Consider the following 18,946-nt stretch of genomic DNA (forward strand, 5'->3'; position numbering starts at 1 on the left):
CAACCCGGCTCCCTGGGACCGAGAGGGTATAGCGGGCCTGGAAGCGTCTTCCGAGATCCCCGGGCCCGGCCATCGAAGGCAACGTGAAGGGTAGATCAGTCCACGCTGAGATTTACTTGCAAAGTCCTCTCACGGGGAAGGCACGCGGGGCTTGCGGTCGGGCAGCCGAGTGGGCCAAGACCCGCTTGTGCGGAGGAGGCAGGCAAAGGGTCCTGCCACGTGGTCAGAGGGCTGCTGGAGGCGCTGGTGCTCCCGCAGGCAGGCGGGGGTCCCTGTGAAGGCCGCTCCTGGTGGGGGCGGCGAGGCCTTCCCACGGTAGGGGCTGCCTCCTGTGTCCTCTCCCCCAGCTTGCTGGGATTAGAGTCTGGCTGGTGGGCCGACAGCCCTGGGGCCATTTGATTAAGGCAGAAGAGAAGGGATGTAGGACAGTCGTGATGGGAAAAGCAGCTCGCTCTCTCCCACAGGGCTCTGGGTCAGGGCTCTGGTCGTTGGACTCCCCCTCGACCCTCGCAGGGCAGCGCCCCTCTCATCGGCCAGGAGAGGCCCTGTTGTGGCAAAACGAGGCCAGCAGCCACGTGGCCAGGCCTGGGAGAAAAGGCCCAGCCGTCACAGCTGGTAGCAAAGCCCCGAGCCAGCCTCCAGGGAGGCTCCTGGCTGCTGGGGGTGGGGGGGGCACACAGGGGCCACCTGCTGCCTCCCAGCAAAGCCTGTCTAGTTGTTTTGTCTCCCTGTACCCCACGTAGCCAAGGCATGGTGGCAGATGAGGAGCCGGGCTCAGAGAAGGGAGGGCACCCCAGGGCCACACTCTAGCCAGCAGCCCAGCTAGGCGTGAGCCAGCGCTGTGCTCCTCTGCTGTGTTCCTCCCACTGGACCCCAGGGCCACGCTGGCCTCTGCCCACATCCCCATGGGCCGGTCAGCTGGAGCAGGGTCCCCTTGGGGTCTCCAGGGCCGCCCCCTCCCCACCAGCAGGACTGAGACGTGCAGGGCCCAGCAGCCATGAGTACCGGGGCCACTCGGCACAGGAAAGGCTTTAATGGTGAGCACGGAGACCAGGAGTGCCGCTGACAACTCACTGTTGGGCGCGTGGGCTCTCGGAGCTTCTCCGGGGGCTGGGGCTGGTGGGGTCGCCAGGCCCACGTGGTGTTGACGGGCACAGATCGCCCTGTGCCGGCCCCTCCACCTGAGTGGTCTTGACTTTGGGGCCAGACCTCTGAGAAACAGCACCGGAAAGCAGTGTGAAACACACTTGTGTCACCTGCTCAGGCAATGCTGGGGGTAGGCTGCATGTGCGGAGGCCGCTGGCTGCCCGGGCTGCGGCGTGGAAGCTGGCGCTCTCGCCGGCGGAGACAGGCGGCTCTAACCTCCCAGGCAGCCTGCATCGGAACTAACTGCCCCCTGGCAGATGCAGACGTAAGGCCCGGGGCTGGATTCCGAGGCTGCCCCGGGTCACCGTACCCACACTCAAGGCCACGCTCTGGCAATGGGCAGTCCCGGGTCACCTGTCCTGCAGGCCAGCCTAGGGCAGGGCACACACCACCTGCTGCTCACCCCGCAGAGCCCAGTTCTTTCCATCCTCACCCCGCCAGGTGAGGCCGTGTCAGCATCCCCATCTCAACCGAGGATACACTGAGGCTGGGGACGGCCGCCCCACTCAGTGTCCACACGACCCCCTCCATGCGACAGCTGGTGGGGACGGGCAGTTGGAGCAAGGACACCTTCGCTGCTTGGCATTCCCCAAGGGGCTGTCCCCCTAGGAGCCCAGGCCACCCTTCCTTCTTGCCTCAGCCGCCACCAGCCCCAGCCCCATCCCCAGCTCTAGTCTAACCCCCTCCTTCCCACTGGGCTTCTCACCCCCACCCCTGACCCCTACTATGGTGTGTGGGGGGGGGGTCTGGATCCCCCTGGAGAGACCGACCAGGACTGTGGTATCCGGGAAACCTCCTTGGTCCCTGCAGGAGGCGACTGCCTCCTGCCCTCCCATTAGACCTCTCCCAGGCCCTCCCCGCTCTGGGTTGAGGCATATTGACGGGGCTCCTGCACTGTCCCACAGAGCAACCGGGTGGCAGGTGACAGGTCTCCAGCCTGGGGAGTGCACCCACCTGAGGCAGCCCGGTCTGGGCCTTGAGCTCCTGCTGCAGCTGTGCCACAGCTGTCCGCAGGGACAGGATGTCCCTCTGGTGCTGCAGAAGCAGCTTCCTCTCCTCGTGCGAGAAGCGGTGGGCGTTCTGCAGGCATCGGATTGCTCTCTGAACCAGCCAGAGGAGAAGTCAGCAAAACCCCAGCCATGCGCAGAGAGAGACCCACAGGATTAGAGTGATGAGCGGGGAAGGGGGAGTCTGGGGGGCATCCTGGCTCCAGAGGGGCCTTCCCTGAGCCGCTCCAGGTGCGTTCCTCATCCTGCTCAGCATGTTGGCCACCCTTGGGTTTGGCCAACAGGAGGCTTGGCAGGAGGCGGGAGGGAAGGTAGGGTGTTGTTCCCTGGACCCCCTCAACGTGGGTCGGGACAGGCTGGCTGCACTTCTGCCCTCCCCCACATAGCCCTCCCTCTCTCCAGGTTCTGGGCCCTGCCCCCAGCCCCTGGACCTGTCCCTTCATTAAACTGTCCGCAGGTGTCCTCTGGTCCCTGCTTTGCCTCTGGAGGGATGCCGTTCGGCAGAGCCACCTTGCCCAGAGCACCCGCTTGGTCTTCGCGCACCCTCCCCAGGTGGTGGCAGCTTTCATAGGTTAGAAGAGCTATGTCCCTTCTCAAGGTTCCCAAGAGCTGGGTCCCTTGCTCAAGCCCCAGTGGTCAGCAGCTCAGACTGCCTGGTTCACCACTGCATTGCCACAACATAACTCAAGCCCCTTCTAAGCTGCCTTCACAGCTCACAGTCATGGTATCTATGCCCTGCATAGATATCTGGGGGGAGGGTTTCTGTCAACCTACATCACCCCTCACTGGCCCCTGTGGGTCCCTGAGCAAGGCAAGCCCCCTACACTGAGCCTCAGTTTCTCCATCTGCCTAAGGGGGCTAAGACTGGTCCCACCACAGAGTGGCCCCGGGACACTGGGCTCGGAGCAGCTAGTGAGGCCCTCTGCAGTCGTGCACAATACCCCGTGGGTAGTGCTGGCCGTGCTAAGGCCCCTGTCGCCCCCGCAGCAGACACGGCTGTCATTCTCCCATTGGCGAGGCTCCAGGAGGCCCCAGGGGGCAGGACTAAGGCCATGCTGGCCCCCCTGGGCCCTGGACGCTGCCCTCACACCACAGGGTCCAGAGCTCCCCGGGAGGGCGCTGATGGCAGGGAACTATCACAGGGTGGTGCAGAGAACTCACGAGTCAGCCTGGAGGGTGGCAGGACAGAGCCGGTGCCGGCTGCCCACCCACCCCTGGGGGCTGAGCTGGCCCTTACCTGCTCCTGCTCAAGGCTGCTGAGGGCCTGCTTCTGCCTCTCTGCCAAGACTGCCAGCACCGCGGTGTTCCCCTCGTGGCCCAGACACCTGGGGGAGGAGGCAGGACCCGCTGCCCACCTCGCATCCAGCAAGCGGATGTGGAAAACTGCAGACATGGCCAGCCCTGGCCAGCCCTGGCCAGTCAGGTGGACCCGGGATGGCCCCTGCCCATGGCTCTGACAGGCTGGGGGAACCCAGGGGACCTGGGGGCCCAGCCCAGGCTGTCACTCTTCCCACCTACGCTTCATGCCCTTGCACCCTGGAGCTCCCGCCGCCCAGAGGGTCCTTTGGGGAGGGGCACGTCGTGGAACCACAGCCTGGGAAGCCCTTCACTGGGGTGTACTTTTTGGAAGCCAAAGAGGGAACATGCGTCGGTATTGGTGCGTCCGTCCTGAGGGACGGCGGCATTGGGGCGTCCGTCGTCAGGGACATGGCCTGGCCAGCGGACAGCGGATTCAGGGCGTCCGTCCTCACGGACACGGCCCACCCGCAGGCATCTGCTCTGCAGGCGTCTCCCTGCCAGCTCGGGGTGAGGGCGCACGGCGGGAGGCGGCTCGAGGCCCGGCCGCCCGCTGCAGGGGTGTGCGGAGCGGGGCGCGGCCCTGCGGCCGGCGGCGTAGGGGGGCGCGGGAAGGTTCTCGGGCCGGGGCGCGTGTCCGAACGCCGTCAGCAGCCGGGAGCGCCGCTCGACTCGACGGCAGGACCGGCCGCGGCTCCCGGGGGAGGCGGCACCGCAGGCGGGTTCGGGCGTTTGTTCCCGGCGCCTCACGGGCTTCGCTGACCTCCCGCGAACACCCTCACGACCGGGACTGGCGCAGTCTGCACCCCAGCCACGCGGTCAGGCCCGCGGCTCGGGGGCGGGGCCCGCGGGGGGCGGTGCGGGGCCCGGCGTCGGGAGGCGGGCCCGAGCGGTGGGGGAGGGACTGCGCATGCGCTCACCCTCGCTGCTGCTCCAACCAGGCCAGCTCAGCGCGCATCCTTTCCTCCAGCGCTTTCTCGCGCAGGCGCAGCAGCGCGGTCTGGTGCTGCGCCCGCAGCTCCTCCTCCCGCAGGCTCAGCTCGAGCATCTGGAGCGTGAAGTGGCCGGGGCTTCCCGCGATGTTGGCTTTCCAGGGCCCCGCCAGGCTCCACTGTGGTGGGGCAGACCGAGCAGGCCACTCCGGGACCAGCCTCGCTGGGTGGGAGCGTTGCCCCGCCCAGGGGAGGGCACCGCCTCCAAGAAGCCCTCCCGGACTGCCCCCTTACTCCTCCCAGCTGCCACCAACCCTCAACCCCCCCCACCCCCACAACCCCCGGCGCCCTTTCGGCGCCCTTTCGTGCCTCCTTTCCTGAGGCGGAGTACCCCCTTCGCGACTGTGAGCGCCCAAGGGCAGGGCGGGGTACTTATCGTCTGGGGCTCCTCCCCAGCCCTGATCCAGGCTGAGCACTCTTAGTGCCCAAGAGGGTCAGGGAAAGACTGGGCCACCTGCCCTGAAATGTGCGGCCTGAAAGGTGGGGACCAGCCCTGCCTGAAGCACTTTGTCGAAATGCCTGCTCTCACCTACCGCCTCAGGCACGACGGGGCCTGGGTGGATGTCAGTTGGAAGGGTGGGTGACGCTGGTGCCGGGGACTGCCTCCCCCAGCCCAGAATCTGCAGAGGAGACACCCTGGGTGCAGGCTCTAGGCGAGGTGGGCCTCAGTGCCTAATGGCTCCAGGCAGTCAGCCGGAGGATCTGAGTCAAAAAGCTGCTGCCAGAGGCTCCTGGGGGTGCTCAGTGAAGTGTCTGCCCTTGGCTGGGATGGTGATCCCAGCATCCTGGGGTCCAGCCCCACATGGGCTCCTTGCTCAGCAGGGAGCCTGCTTCTCCCTCCCCCTCTGCTCCTCCCCCGCTGCTGCCAGTGCCTCCCCTGAACCCCTCCCCAGCACAAGGCTCCCTGTACCTGGTGGGTGGGGCTGACCCGAGGGTCCAGCCTGGCCCGGGGCCGCTGGTAGGGAGCTTGGTCTGCTCTCACTGCCTGTCTGGGCTCTGAGGACAGAAAGCACACCGTGTTTGGTCATGCAGGGGTTCCAGGGCCCTTTTCTCCAGGAGGGCCTCTCAAGTAGGATGTCTGGGGTAGTTTAGTACCCCCCCCCACACACACACAGCTTCACAGCAGGAGAATTTAACCATCTCTGTCCCAACGTGAGGTTGTATGTGAACCCACTGATGTACAAAAGACCGGACCCAAGGTAGAGGGGCCTCAGGGAGGACTTAGTTCTGCAGCTTCAGTTTCACAGAGGGAGAGACTGAGGCCCCAGGACAGAGTGTGACCCGTCTGAGGTCCAGCACCAAGCAGGTGGGGTGAGAGCGCCCAAATCTGAGCCTGAGCGGCTCTTACCGCCAAGCACTGCTAGCTGTCCCTCGGCGCTGGCTGGGTGCAGAAAGGACTTTATGGTTTTATTTTTTTTTTTTATTTTTTTTTTTAAAGATTTTATTTATTATTTGACAGAGAGAAATCACAAGTAGTCGGAGAGGCAGGCAGAGAGAGAGAGAGGAGGAAGCAGGCTCCCTGCTGAGCAGAGAGCCCGATGCGGGACTCGATCCCAGGACCCTGAGATCATGACCTGAGCCGAAGGCAGCGGCTTAACCCACTGAGCCACCCAGGCGCCCCAGGACTTTATGGTTTTAAAATGTTCGTCTGAGGACTTGTGTTTCCCACCAAGAGAGCAAAAGGGATTGGATTGTGATTTATCGTCCCACTAAATAGAACTTTAAAATACAATAAAACAAAAAAGTGACATATGTATATGCAAGTACACATACATAAATGTTCACACACACATACGAAAGAACAATTTTCCAGACACCGGACATCAGGCAATAAAGCACGAGTGAGGGGCGCCTGGGTGGCTCAGAGTGTTGAGCCTCTGCCTTCGGCTCAGGTCATGATCTCAGGGTCCTGAGATCAAGCCCCACATAGGGCTCTCTGCTCAGTGGGGAGCCTGCTCCCCCCCCCCCCCGCCTGCCTCTCTGCCTACTTGTGATCTCTGTCTGTCAAATTAAATAATTAAAAAAAAAAAGCACGAGTGATCCCTGAGAGACAGACAATGGGTGAGACCTCTGATTGTTGCAGCTTACTGCCTTGAGAATGTTTCTAGGCTGCAGTGTACGGAGGGGAAACTGAGGCAGAGCCTTGTGGACCTCGAGAGGAGAGGAGATGGAGCTGGAAATCTGGAGAGACCCAGGCAGCTAAAACTCACGAAAGAAGGACCAGAGAGGAGAGAGCCACAGAGGGAGAACCTGGAGATTTGGAGTGTTTCCCACGAGCCTTCGGTGGGAACCATATGAGGAGGTTACCCATGCTGGGGAGAGAAGCACGGGAAGGAGCAGATGGCCTAGATCGCACGTGTCTCCACTAGCCAGACTGGAGAACCTCATGATCCAGGGGTCTTAGGGCAGAGTTCACAGAAGTTTCTGCCTTGGTCGCAGACGGAACCCTGCCTCACAGCCTCCTGGCAATTATCGGGGCGACACCTGGAAGGATCTGACTGCGTCCAAGGGACTGCATTCCAGAACAAAGCTCACAACCGTGTGTGGCAGCACACAACTGTAGCTCCCAACAGGGTAAAATGCGAAGTGTCCAACAGGCATGTGAAGAAGCAAGAAAGCACGGCCCATGACGAGAGTGCTCCGTCGGCTGAGACAGAACTCGAGGGTAGAATGAGCCGGAGGAGGACTTTAGAAGCATTTATAACTGCATTCCCTATGTTCAAAGAGTCAAGTAGAATCAGGGATATAAAAAAGTGTCCAGATGGAACTTTTAGAGACGAAGCCCAAATGCATGAGAAGAAAAAGACGCGGAGTGGGATTAGTGACAGATCGGACCCCGCAGAGGAAAGGAGGGATGAACTTGAAGACACAGCAGTCGGAACTCTCCGGAAGGAAACACAGAAGGAAAAAAGAAAAAAGCAAGCACACAGAAAGAACCGAAGGTGGCAAAACGCCCAGGTGAGTGGAGGCGAGGTGAGGACACGGGAGTGCGGCTGGACAGTCCGGAACAAAACGAGTACAGCACTCCTGCAGGTACAAGTTCACAACACGCCCCGAGCACAAGAGACCGAGAAGCTTCACCCGAACCCGTCATAGCCCGTAACGAAGAGAAAGCAGGAGAGGCAGACGGAGATGAAAGGCGCCTCCTGCGTGGGAGAAGAGCCTGACCCCAGAAAGCCTGACCCAGCTTTCTCGTTGCCAACACGGCAACTGGAGGACCGGGCAGCGTGTCAGCTGCGAGGAATAACATCCACCTGGACGTCTACGTTGGGCAAAGATGAAAGGAGTTTGTCCTTAGGGTTTATGAAGACAAAAAGACTGTCACCGGCGCCATCCACGCGAACGGACGTCCAGGCAGAGTGAAGCCAGAGACAGAATCCCATCTACACCAGCCGGAGCCAGCATGGGAAATGGGAGTGTGCAGACACCTTCAGAGGGGACAGAGTGTTTCCAACAATGAAGGAGACTCGTGGAGGTCCTGAACTGTGTAAGGCAGGTGTCGCCCGGGAAAGGGAAGGGGAAGCCCCGGGAGAGCCCTCGGGCGGGGGCTCTGCCTGCCCCAGGCACGGGGTCAGGCACCTGCTGCGTGCATGTTTCGAGGACTCACCTGCAGAAGTGGACTTGTCCTCCTGTCTCTGCTGTCCTTCCTGGGGACCCTGGGAGGATGTGGCAGCGTCTCTGCCCCTGGCTGGTTGTGATCTGTGGGGGAAAGTGCTGGAGATGGTACCAGCCGCCTGCGCCCGTTTCACCCTGCCGGCCTGGCCTCTGCTACGTCAGGAGGCTGTGGCCAGCTCCACCCGGGGCCCCACCTGGGACTGGCGGTCTCGGTGCTCGGAGAGGTGGTGGGCTCCAGGACTCGACACACCTGTGGCCGTTCCTGCTCCGAAGCAGAAGCCAAAGCCGGGTCTGGCCTGGCCTGGGGGGAGTGTTTCTCCATCAGACGCTGCAAGAATAGGAAGGCAGAGTGTGTCGTGGAGGCCCCGACCTCAGAGGCCTCCTTCATCCGTCCTCCACGTGGGGTTGATAGGCAGCCCCTTCCCTCCAGACAGGGCTGGACGTGGCAGGCTGGGGGAAGGCGGCAGGGGCCGAGCAGACACAGAGTAAGGCCAGAGCTGGGGCTCAGACAGCCGGGGAGCCACAGCCCTGTGCCCCAGCTGCAGCCAGGGGAAGGATTGAGCTGGAACCCGGGGGCGCGTGTGTATGGTACCCGCACACACAGGCACATGCGTGTATGTGGTTACACACAGTCCCCCGGGCTCAGGTACCCTCCTGCTAATGCCTCCCCAACTGCACTGTGAGTACATCCCAATAGTCCCCAACCAAAGCCACAGAGAAGGTTGGTCACATCCAAGGAGATCCCAGATGTCACTCCCAGGGCAGGGGGTGGGGGGCATCTGTACCACCCGGACCAGCACGCGCAGGGGGCTGGGCAGAGGTGGTTTGGAGATGTGGGGCCCCTGGCCCTCCCAGAAGACCTGCCAGGGCTGTGTGTCCTGCACACGTCTTCAGCTCCCGAGGCCCTCAGCAGAGGGCCCAAGACTCGGGTGGGTGCCAACACGCCCAGGACAGTGGCTCAGGTGGTCATCAGTGCCCTCAGCCAGGAGCCCCTGGGTTAGTCGTGGGCCGAAACGTCCTGTGTATGCTTTAAACTGAGCGTCTGTGTGTGGCCCACGGAGCTGGCTGCTGGCAGGCAGCCATGCTGTCATCCTCCGGGCATCGTGGGCCCGTGGTTTAGGTGACACTGTGGCCGCACCCTCCCACAAGGGCAGGTGGCCTGCATGCAGCCCCAGAGCCGAATCCATCTGGGGGGGCCCCGGGCTTGGAGTTGGGGCAGGCGGGGTGGCATTGCTCCGTGGCAGGGAGTGGACCATGCCCGTGGAGACCCCTCGAGCCCGCGGGCCAACTGACCTCCAACTGGTGCTTGAAGAGCAGCTGGTCCAGGGCTTTCTGCGTCTCCCAGACCTCCAGCTCCGCCCGCTGCCGCAGAAGCGCCAGCCCCTGCTCTGGCTTCTCCTGGTCCAGCTGCAGGGAGGGCCCGAGCCTCGATTCCTGGGGGGCCCCACAGTGCTGCCCCCATGGCTGCCCCCAAGCCCTAAGCCCCAGAGGGAGGTGGTGCCACACTTCCCTGAGGGACGCTCCCAGAAACCCCCCACTCAGCCTCTCTGCTCAGCCTCAGGGGGACGAGAGTAACTCCCAGCCCCACCGAGGCGGGCCTCCCGGGGGACGCAGCTGTCATCAGCCCGACAGGGTGGGGGCAGGACACACCTGCAGGGACCTGAGGGAGCTCAGGGACTTCCAGGGGATGTTGGCAAGGTGCCTGGAGTGCTGACCTGCGGAAGCCACAGAGAAGGGGCAGCTGAGCGGCCTCTGCCCTCTGCCCGCAGGAGGGCAGGCGCCCAACTCCCAGCACAACCCCCGGGGACTGCCCCTGCAGCCAGGGGCAGGGGGAGGCAGCCGGCTGCTGAGACGACTCCGCCTCTGCTTGGGGCTCCTGCCGCCCGAACCTCCTCGGCCACACTCTCCCGGGAGGCGTGCCCGAGTCCGCAGACAGCGGGAGCCACGCACACAGACCTTGGCTCATCCTGCCTGCCCTGGGGAACCTGGGACACATCGCCAGCCCTTCAGCCCCTCGGCGGGAACACGCCGGCCTCCCGGGCAGCGAGATGACCGAGCCTCAGCTTGTCGGTCCCCAGGCGTCCCTGAGATGTCTGGGCTTGCTCTGGAGAATGAGCACGGGAACCTCCGCCTCCCCGGCCAGGGCGACAGTCCCTAAGGGCAGTGGGGGGCTTCGGCTCGGGCTCTGCACACCGTTGGTGCTCCTGGCTCCTGGGTGGCTGGCTGACTCTAGGGCGACTCCATGGTCAGAGGGGTGGTCGCTGCTCCCTCCTCAGCCCATCTTCTGTCTTCTGGGCCTGTGCCTGGTGGGAGCGGGCAGAGGAAGGCGTGCGGGCTCACTCCCAGGGCTTAGGCTCTACTGGTGCCTCCTGGATGACCATTGCCATCACTGGCCAGGGTACAGAGAGAAAGTCGTCCCCCAGACTGTTCTCCTGCTCCAGAGAGAGCAGAGTGGCCCAGCTTTCCATGGATGGAGGGGCTGTGGACTGCAGTGAAACCAGCCCCAGGGCATTTGCACAGCTCTGAGAAAACTCTGAAGCACAAAGCAGGGGAGAAGCAGGGGCTCAGGCCATCTAATGGGTGCTGAGCGTGGGGTCCCCCTTCCCTCCCTGCTGGCCTCCACGGGGAACGGAGACCCACTGGGGAGAACGGCTTGAAGTCTCTTTTGAGCTCAAGTTCCCTCAAGAAGGAAATATCCTCTCTTGCTTTTGTTTTGTGGCCACTGGGAGAAGCTGGAGGCAGAGAAGAAGATGCTCGGGACCCCCAGGCCCGACCACCCTGCAGGCACCCAGCAGGCTCACAGTTCCAGGGAGGGCCACACCGCGTCAGCACCCCCTGGTCACCAGGCAGACACGGGCTCCGTGGCCCTGAGCTCTCAGCCGTGACCTGGGCGAAAGCCGGTTGTCCCCACAGCAGGTGTGTCATGACAAGCGTGTCCCCACTTGTGAGGCTCGGCTCAGGGAATCAGGCCCGAAGCTGGAAGGGAGCTGACAGGATACCATGCCCCGAGAGGGAGCACCACTGGCCCAGGAGCTGACGTCTCCTGGTCTCCGGCCCGGGCTACTGGCCACCACACGTGCCATTTACACTTAAGTGAAAAGGAACTAAAACCCAACATGCCATGCTTCGGCCACACTGGCCCCGTATCCCAGCTAGACAGCCAATGTGGCTGATGGCTACCATACTGGATCTCTCAGAATCTAGAACACTCTCCTCCTTCCAGAGGGTTCCGCCAGATAACGTGGTCTCAGACCGTCAAGTGTTCACGGCCCACAAGCTCTGACTGAGGGAGCGGTAGGACCTGGCGCAGCCCAAGTGTCGTCTGGGAGGCTTCCTGGAGGAGGTGTCGCACGCAAGCCGGGCACATGCGCTCTGGTGTGCTCGCTGCTTGGTCTCTGGCTACCTGAGATCCTGCTCTCAGCCACTCCAGATGCAGGCAGCTCAGATTTCAAGTGAGTCTTGGGGGCAGCCTGTAGCCTCAGGGTAAAGAGATCCTGCGGGAGAATTTCAGTCTGTGCACAGAGAGACAGGCCCTGCCCCACGGTCAGTGTAAGGAGCGACGTGGGAGGGAGCGAGAAGCTGGGGTGAGCCTCCACCTGTCTTCCATCCTGCTCCCTGCCTCCTGGAGAGGCAGTCTGGAGGTGGGGCCAGGGAGAGGAGCAGGCTTTTCTGGACAGCCTGACACCTGGCCTCAGGTTCCACTGGTGGAAGCTGCCAGGGCCCTGGCCGACAGCTCCTCCCAGACCAGACTGCGAGGCTCCCGGAAGGCTGTTCACGGACGTGTCCCAGAGCAGGGACAGCTCTGCCTGTCTCCTTTTTCTGGAAGCACGGCAGGTGTGGATGGGAGCCCTGGGGACCCCGAGGCCCCATGGCAGGTGGCATGGGGCCCTCTAAGTCAGCCTGGCCCCTCGCCTAGTGGAGAGGCACCTGCGGAGAGGGGCTGCTCTGAAGGAAGGCCCGTCCTTGCCAGTGACCGAGCCCCTGACCACTGCCCCCGAATGAGTCCGCGGGGCGGCTCACACCCCGGTGGTGGGTGTCCTTGCAGCCGGTGCCGGATGGTTTTCCCACTGGGGTGCGGAGACGGTCCCCTTCTCCGCTCTCATGCCCCTCCCCATGGCTCGAGGCAGGGCTGCCCGCTCCCCGCTGATGTTGACCCCCCCACGAAGGCAGATTCGGCGCAGGGAGCGCGAGTCGGGGGGTGCACGTGCGCCAGGTGCCCTCAGAAGGGCCGGAGTGACAGGGCACTGCTAACCAGCAGCAGTGGAAGCTCAGAGCCCCGCAGTGGTTGTCCTCAGGGTCTCGGGCTTTCTGCTCAACTCTGAGCTTCTCGTCACCCCATTTGACGGTTGAGAGAAAGGGCCACCTGTGCCCCCCTAGCTTTCAGGAACACACAGCTGCGCCAGGTTCCTGGCAGCCAGGGCCCAGGTGTGGAGGTGCGGTCAGGCCCGGGGGCCGTCCCCACTGTCCCCTGAAGCCACCGAAGCCAGAGCCTCCTGGGTCCTCACCCCAACCTTGGTGCAGGGACTGGAGAGCTCACTCCTGCCGGGGCCTCTCAGGGGGTCTCTGGGGACCGTGGCCCCCACCGTGGATGCCCCTCCCAAGAGGAAGAAGCCACTCCTGCTGCTTGGCCCTGCGGGCGTGGCGGACGGGGCTGGGGGCGAGGAAGCAGGCTGCCCCCGCCGGAGGGAAGGCCAGAGCCTCACCCCCTTGCAGGATCTTGGCCGGGAAGCAGTCACCCCCAGGCCACTAGGAATCACCTTGACTCTCACAACAGCCAGCCACCATTACCCGACCCCCCGCTCAGCCAACCTTCCAGACGGGCAGCAGGGACGGGCGGTGTGGACGCCTGCGTCCAAGCCCTAATCCCGGCTCCTCCCTGGGTGTCCCTGGGCCCCTCACTGCCCCTCTCTGGGCCACACTTTCTAGGACTGGAAACAGGGTGGAAATCTCTGCCGGGAAGCCAGTCACTCATCCTTGTCACTTATCGCTCAGAATCTGACATGCTGTGTGCCCTCACTCGAGCGTCTCCCGACGCCCAGCCCCACTAAAAGCAGGTGCCTCCAGGGCAGGGCCAGATCACCGGCTGGCGTCGGGCACAGCAGGGGCTCAGTGGGCACAAGTTGGAAGAGCAGAGGGAGGAACAAACAAGTGAATTAGAAGGCTGCGAAGGCTCCTGGGGCCTCAGGAGATGGGGAGACGGAGGGCCAGGCGTGACGCTCCCCAACGCCAACCCCACAGGCTGGGAGTCCCCCGGGCAAGGGAGGTGGGGGAGACTGACCACGAGACAGGAATGGCAGGACCCCTCCTCCCACAACAGGCTGCTTTCTACATGCGTCCCCAGCCGCTGTGCCAGGAGCACCCCCCAGCCCATCCAGGCCACTCAGCACTCCAGGCAGGGCACCGCCCCACGCACCCCTGCACCCCGGCTCTGCACCAGCCCCGTGGTCCCCTGCCAGTCTCCTGAAACCCAGGACAACACCCTTCAGAAGCAAAAGGAAAGGCAGAGAAACCTGGGCCCGCGGATGCTCAGAGGAGGTGGCCCGGGAGCGGGGCCCTTAGTGGACCCTCGATGAAGCAGGTGTTGGTCACGACAGAAGCGTGGCAAGAGCACACGGCACGCAGCTGGGTCCCGAAAGCCTCCAGAAAACTTTAATACTGATGCGTGGACGCCCTCCACGTAGAAAAGGATCTCTCTAACCCATAGGAACGCACCAGAGCATCAGGCAGTGGAGGGGGTCCCCGGCGGACCTCCCCGGCCACCCGACCAGCCAGCCCAGGGCCTGTCCGCGGGCTCGCCCTTACCGCAGCCTCGCACGGTCCAGGGCGTGAGCAAGCCTGCCCCTCTGGCCGCCGACACGTCCTCCAGCTGCAGGGAGCCACAGGTGGGGTCCAGCACGGCTGGCACCCCAAGGGAGCTGGGGGCACACAGACACGCACATGAGTAGAGTCGGGAGGGAACACCCACACGGTACGAGGCAGCTGGGGGCCTGGGGGGCAGTGACCCGGGTTCCCTCGGCCTAAACAAAGCAGCTCATAGACCCACTGTGTCCAGAGCTGAAGCCTAAGGGGAATGGGCCTGTGACCAGAGGAATGGGAGGGCATCAGTGAGCAGGTGACACCCTTAGGTGCTGAGCCAGCAGTGTCCCCCAGCCGGGGGGGCGTCATCTGTGAGCAGCAGCAGGGGGCACTGGGACTCCGGGGACCAGTAGCCCTCGGGAGCTCAGACAGCTGAGGCCCGGCTTCCACTGTCACTGCTAGGCACTGTGCGGGACCGGAGTGCCCTCCGCCTGGAAGCCCGGGCCTGCTCTGGGTCTCCTCCCATGCCACGCTCTTCGTGGGGAGACAGCCACTCGGGGGATGAGGGGCACAGGGCACGCTCTTCGTCTCTCGTCCCTTCTACCATCTGCAGGGGTATTGTCCTCCAGGCCCAGAGCAGAGCAGGGCAGACAGACACACTAGCCCTAACCCTCACCACTCCCTGCTCATGGCCCGAAATGCTGCCGCATCCCACGGAGGGAGCCTGAGCCAGCCAGGTGTCTGAGGACACAGGGGTCACACCCGGCCGGCTGGACTCGGAGACCGGCCCCCACGTAGGCCACCCTCACCCCCTGCCCTGAGCCTGGCCAGCACATGTCACTAACAGGATTAGGAGGGAGGCGTGAGGGGGGCCTTTCCAGAGAAAGCGGCAGGCCAGGAGAGCCGCTGTGTCCCGAAATGACCGTGGGAACAGGGTGCTGGCATCTGCCGTACACACAGCCCTGCCTCACTTCCTGTTTCTCCCAGGCACACAGCGACTCGGGACCGCTGGAGATGGGTGGGGGTGGCGGGCAAGGCCCTCCTCCCATGGCCCCTGCCCCTGCAGACCATGGCCTTGCAGGGGAGGCGGCTGGGAAGAGGCTCCTGGCGAGGGAGCAGCCCAGGGGAGGCGATGGGAAGAGCAGGGGGCTGAATCCAGGAAGACCAGGATGGGGCAGGGGCTGCTGCAGGAGCATGTGACCATGAGGGGACAGGAGGGGACACGTCCCTGCAGGGCTACCCAGCGGCTCTCCTTGAAGGGGATGCCCAGGAGGCCATCGGCTGACCAGCTAGGGTCGGCAGACACGCCCCATAAAGGGACACACAGCAAACACGTGGGCTTTGCTGGCCACATAGTCCCTGCCTCTGGGGACATGACCCAGCCCCGCTGCGTGTTGATGAGCCTGGTGCTGACCATGGCTGACTGCCCATGCGGCTTTACCCTCAGACAGCCAGGGGCCCGCGGGCCTCGGTGACCTCGGGCCTAGACTTCCCAGGACAGGGGTTCTCAGACGATCCCTTGCAGGACTCGTGTACCAGGTTCAGGAGGGCCAGGGGGTGGGGGCAGGGTGGGCCAGGGACTCTGCACGTCTGACGAGCTCTCAGGGCCCAGTGTGAGTCCAGACTCGGGAATGGGCGCAGTGGGAGAACCGTGGATGCTGGGGTCCAGCCTCCCATGAGCTGTGGGATCCTGGCCATGTCACTGGGTCTCTCTGGGCCTCAGTGTTGCTGTCCATAAAGTGGGAATGAGGACACATCTCACAGGGGTCTGACAGCACAGTCCCAAGGTGCAGGAAGGCCTGTGGGGGGCCGCACACAGCCGGGGCGTGCCCTCCCCCACACTTCCTTCCAGAGACGCTGGGGTGGACGGGCCCTTGGAGAGCGGGGGCCGGCAGCCTCACCGTGCCATGCTGCGGACAGGCTGGGTGCCCGGCCAGACAGAGCCCCGTGGTCCCAGCAGGAAAGGGACAGGCTGGGGCGTGGCCTCACCCCAACTCAACAGCTGGCCGGAGAGGCAGTAGGACGGGCCAGGCCCTGGGTCTGGACACGTTGGGGGCACCAGCCTGGGGCAGCAGAGGGAAGGCCACAAGCTGAACAAGGAGACTTTGACCTTCATCCTCGGACCCAGGCAGTGAGGGAGGAGACCAGAGCACAGAGCTGAGAGCAGCCAACGGCAAGGGACAGGCCAGGCAGCTGTTCTGGACACGCCGAGGGCCCCGCAAGTCCCTGTGCCCTGACCCCTGCCCGGGAAGGCTGCTGGACCATCCAGGGCACGACCCTGCACAGCATGGTCGGGGCCAGGGGTACGGGGTGGGGGATGGGGAGGGCTCCTGGGTGGGAACCCCCGGCGGTGTGAGCAGCTGGGCCCTCTGCCCGCCGTGCAGCAGGGGGACGTGCAGATGTGGGGTGTCGGCCTGGAGCTCAGGCCCCAGGGCAGCCTCTGGGGATTCTCCCCTCCCTGACCTCTCCACTGGGGCTGGGGTGCTGGTGGCGGAGAACCTGACGCCCAGCCCAATGCTGCCCCCTGCTGGCAGCAAGTGTCCTGTTCCACCAAGGGATCCCCAAAAGGCCTCAGGCTGTGCTGGGGAGGAAAGCCACAGGAAGGTGCAGGGTCCGTGGGTGGGTGGTCCTGAGCACTTAGACATGGGACACGGGGCCCAGGATGGTGAGGCCAGCAGTGTCCGGCTGGGGTCGGGAGCCCACTGCCCACAGCCCAGCCAGAGTGGCGTCCCTGAGCCACCGTGTGGCCAGCGCCAGAGCCGGCGGGGCCTGATCTTGGTGTGGGGGCTTCTCACAGTTGGGTCAGGAGCTGGGTCCCTCCCCCAGCAGCCCGGCTGCACCCAGACCCCCGTGCACCCCTGTGCACCCGCTGTGCCCTGCCAGCAGCCCGTGGTGTGGGGGTGTGTGGGGGACGCGCAGGCTCACCTCCCGATGAAGGGGCCGAGTGTCTGGAAGGAAGCCGTGTTTCTTGCCAGCCTGTTATCCAGCTCCAAACGCCCGTCCTCAGTGAAACCTTTGGGGAGATGGACACCAGCAACTGGCAGACAGGAAGGAGCCGCTGAGGGGGCAGTGGGGATGGAGGGAGGGTCACCCCCACCCCCAGCACAGGAGGGGCCTGGAGGGCTGGGTCCACTTTCTCGCCCCTCTTCGGAGGCAGGGCAGGGAGGTGGCAGGCACATAAGCCTCGGGGCCAGGTCTCACCCCTTCTCCCACCAGGGCCAAGGTGTTGACAGGGTCTGTAGCTGATGGAAAGCTCAGCGCATGTCTGGGCTCTGCCAGGACTGTCCCCAGCGACCCCCCAGGTGGCCCGGACATCTGCTACTCCTTTTTAGGGAGAGGAAGCTGAGGGGCAGGGAGAAAGTGGGGTCCCCTTGGCCTTTGGTGGGGCTGGGGGGCCGCTCGTGGCCCGGGCAGCGGCTCTACCTTGGGGCTCCCTGTAGTGGTGGCCTCTCGGGCTCACGCTCTGCCGCCTCTCCCAGTCGGGGCTCCACGGCAGCGGCCTTTGGTCCAGGAAGCAGGTGGGAGTGACCAGCGTCCTGGCCGGCTCGTCATCCCCGTCCCAGGGGCCCCCTCTGCTCCCGTCGGGCACCAGGGCCCCCGAGCAGACGCGGGCAGTGGGCACAGTGCCGGGGTCTGACACAGGGTCCCTGAGAGCATCTGGTGTCTCCGGCCTGTGCAGCTTGGCCGTGAGGATGTCGATCCGCTGCTTTAGGACATTGGCCATGGTCTCCAGTGCCTGCAGCCGGGCCTGCTTATAGCGGAAATGCAGGGGCCCCAGGGTGCCCAGGCGCTCGCTCTCCTCAGGGTCCAGGTAGATGCACATGCCTGGGCGCGGGGGGCGGGTGGTCAGGTCCTGGAGCTTCAGGGGGCCCGGGGAGGAGCGGGAGGACGTCAGCATGGGGGCACCGTCCCAGCCGTCCCGGGGGCCGCCCATCTCTAGAGTCTCAGAGCGGTTCAAGGCTCTGTTCAAACACAGGCAGAAGCTGCAGGGAGAGAAGGTGCGGAGGGTCAGGCCGCGGCGCGCTGGAGCACAGGCGTGCAGGGGTGAGCCTGGCACAGCTTCTGGGAAGGAGCGCGTCTGATGACAGTGACTCTCTGCGGCTGGAGGTGTGGCTACGGGGTCTCTAGACAAGAGGCGGCCACACAGGGCTGAGAAAGACCGAGTTCTGGGGTTTCACCCTGAAAGCCTGGGCGACGAGGGAAGAAACAGATGAAGCAAAGAGTCTCGGACGCGCAGCTGTGCGCGCGGACGAACGGCAGCCAAGACCGCGGCGCCCGGGAGGGGAGCGTTGTCACAAGCCCCATATCTCATAAGGTCAATGCCCACATGTATGAGGAACGCCTGCAACTCAACAATAACAGAAACATCACTTTTCCGTAAAAAGGCAGGAATCCCGACACCAGCCACACCGCAGATGAACGAGGAGGCCGTGGTCCCCAGCGAGGTCTGCGGGGCACGGAGGGACCGACCCCGAAGGATCCGCTCCCAGGAGGGCCCAGAGGAGTCAGACCACAGATGCAGGGAGGGGGAGTGGGGTGCTGGCGGCTGGGAACAGGGTTCCACGGGACAGAGTCCGGTGTTGGCAGACAACCACGTCCTGGGGACGGACGGCGGGGACAGTGCCCAGCAGTGTGAGTGCGCCGATGCCCCCAGACTGTGCACGTAAAAGCAGTGAAGACGGTGAATCCACGTTACGTGTATTTCCCTACAATTTCTCTAAAATGTGGACGGAAAAAAGAACACAAGGAGGAAGACGAAGGATCCACAGCCTTGCCTGCCGGGGAGGACCCGGGGGGGCATCAGGTCAGCGCGGCCAGGAGCCCCCCTGCTGGCCTGTCTGCAGAGGAAGGGGCTGCCTGTGGGTGCGGGTCGCTCAGGTCCGGGGGCAGGAGCCTGTAAGCGCTCACTGAGCTGCACCGACCAGACATCAAGTTTAAACAGGTAAAAACCACGCAGCCTCCTGGGCTGCTCTGTGGACCGGGGCCCTGCAGGGGTGCCCTGAGCAACATGGGGGACGGACTCCTGACCCCTCCAGAGGCTGCCCAGGGAGGGGCCTTCGGAACAGCTGCCCGGGCTCCGTTAGCAAACACAAT

General features: G+C 64.1%; 1 protein-coding gene across 8 annotated transcripts in view; it reads right to left on the reverse strand.

The window, feature by feature from the left end:
• Positions 1-18,946, reverse strand: part of CCDC187 (coiled-coil domain containing 187) — a 41,699-nt gene that overhangs the window by 6,694 nt on the left and 16,059 nt on the right. For 7 of the 8 annotated variants that reach the window (XM_045082714.1, XM_045082712.1, XM_045082709.1 and 4 more), the window contains 12 exons: positions 17,276-17,835; positions 16,778-16,889; positions 13,859-13,971; positions 9,707-9,771; positions 9,350-9,463; positions 8,251-8,384; positions 8,049-8,140; positions 5,352-5,437; positions 4,370-4,560; positions 3,391-3,478; positions 2,101-2,247; positions 1,075-1,211 (listed from right to left, as the gene is read on the reverse strand). In XM_045082714.1, coding sequence (XP_044938649.1) covers positions 1,075-1,211; positions 2,101-2,247; positions 3,391-3,478; positions 4,370-4,560; positions 5,352-5,437; positions 8,049-8,140; positions 8,251-8,384; positions 9,350-9,463; positions 9,707-9,771; positions 13,859-13,971; positions 16,778-16,889; positions 17,276-17,835 — 1,839 coding nt within the window. The remainder of the gene's footprint in view (positions 1-1,074; positions 1,212-2,100; positions 2,248-3,390; positions 3,479-4,369; positions 4,561-5,351; positions 5,438-8,048; positions 8,141-8,250; positions 8,385-9,349; positions 9,464-9,706; positions 9,772-13,858; positions 13,972-16,777; positions 16,890-17,275; positions 17,836-18,946) is intronic. The other variant, XM_045082708.1, reaches the window with a different exon arrangement.

The sequence above is a fragment of the Mustela putorius genome, unplaced genomic scaffold, assembly GCF_011764305.1.
Source record: "Mustela putorius furo isolate JIRA1106 unplaced genomic scaffold, ASM1176430v1.1 tig00000596_pilon_pilon_pilon, whole genome shotgun sequence".
Taxonomy (NCBI): Eukaryota; Metazoa; Chordata; class Mammalia; order Carnivora; family Mustelidae; genus Mustela; species Mustela putorius.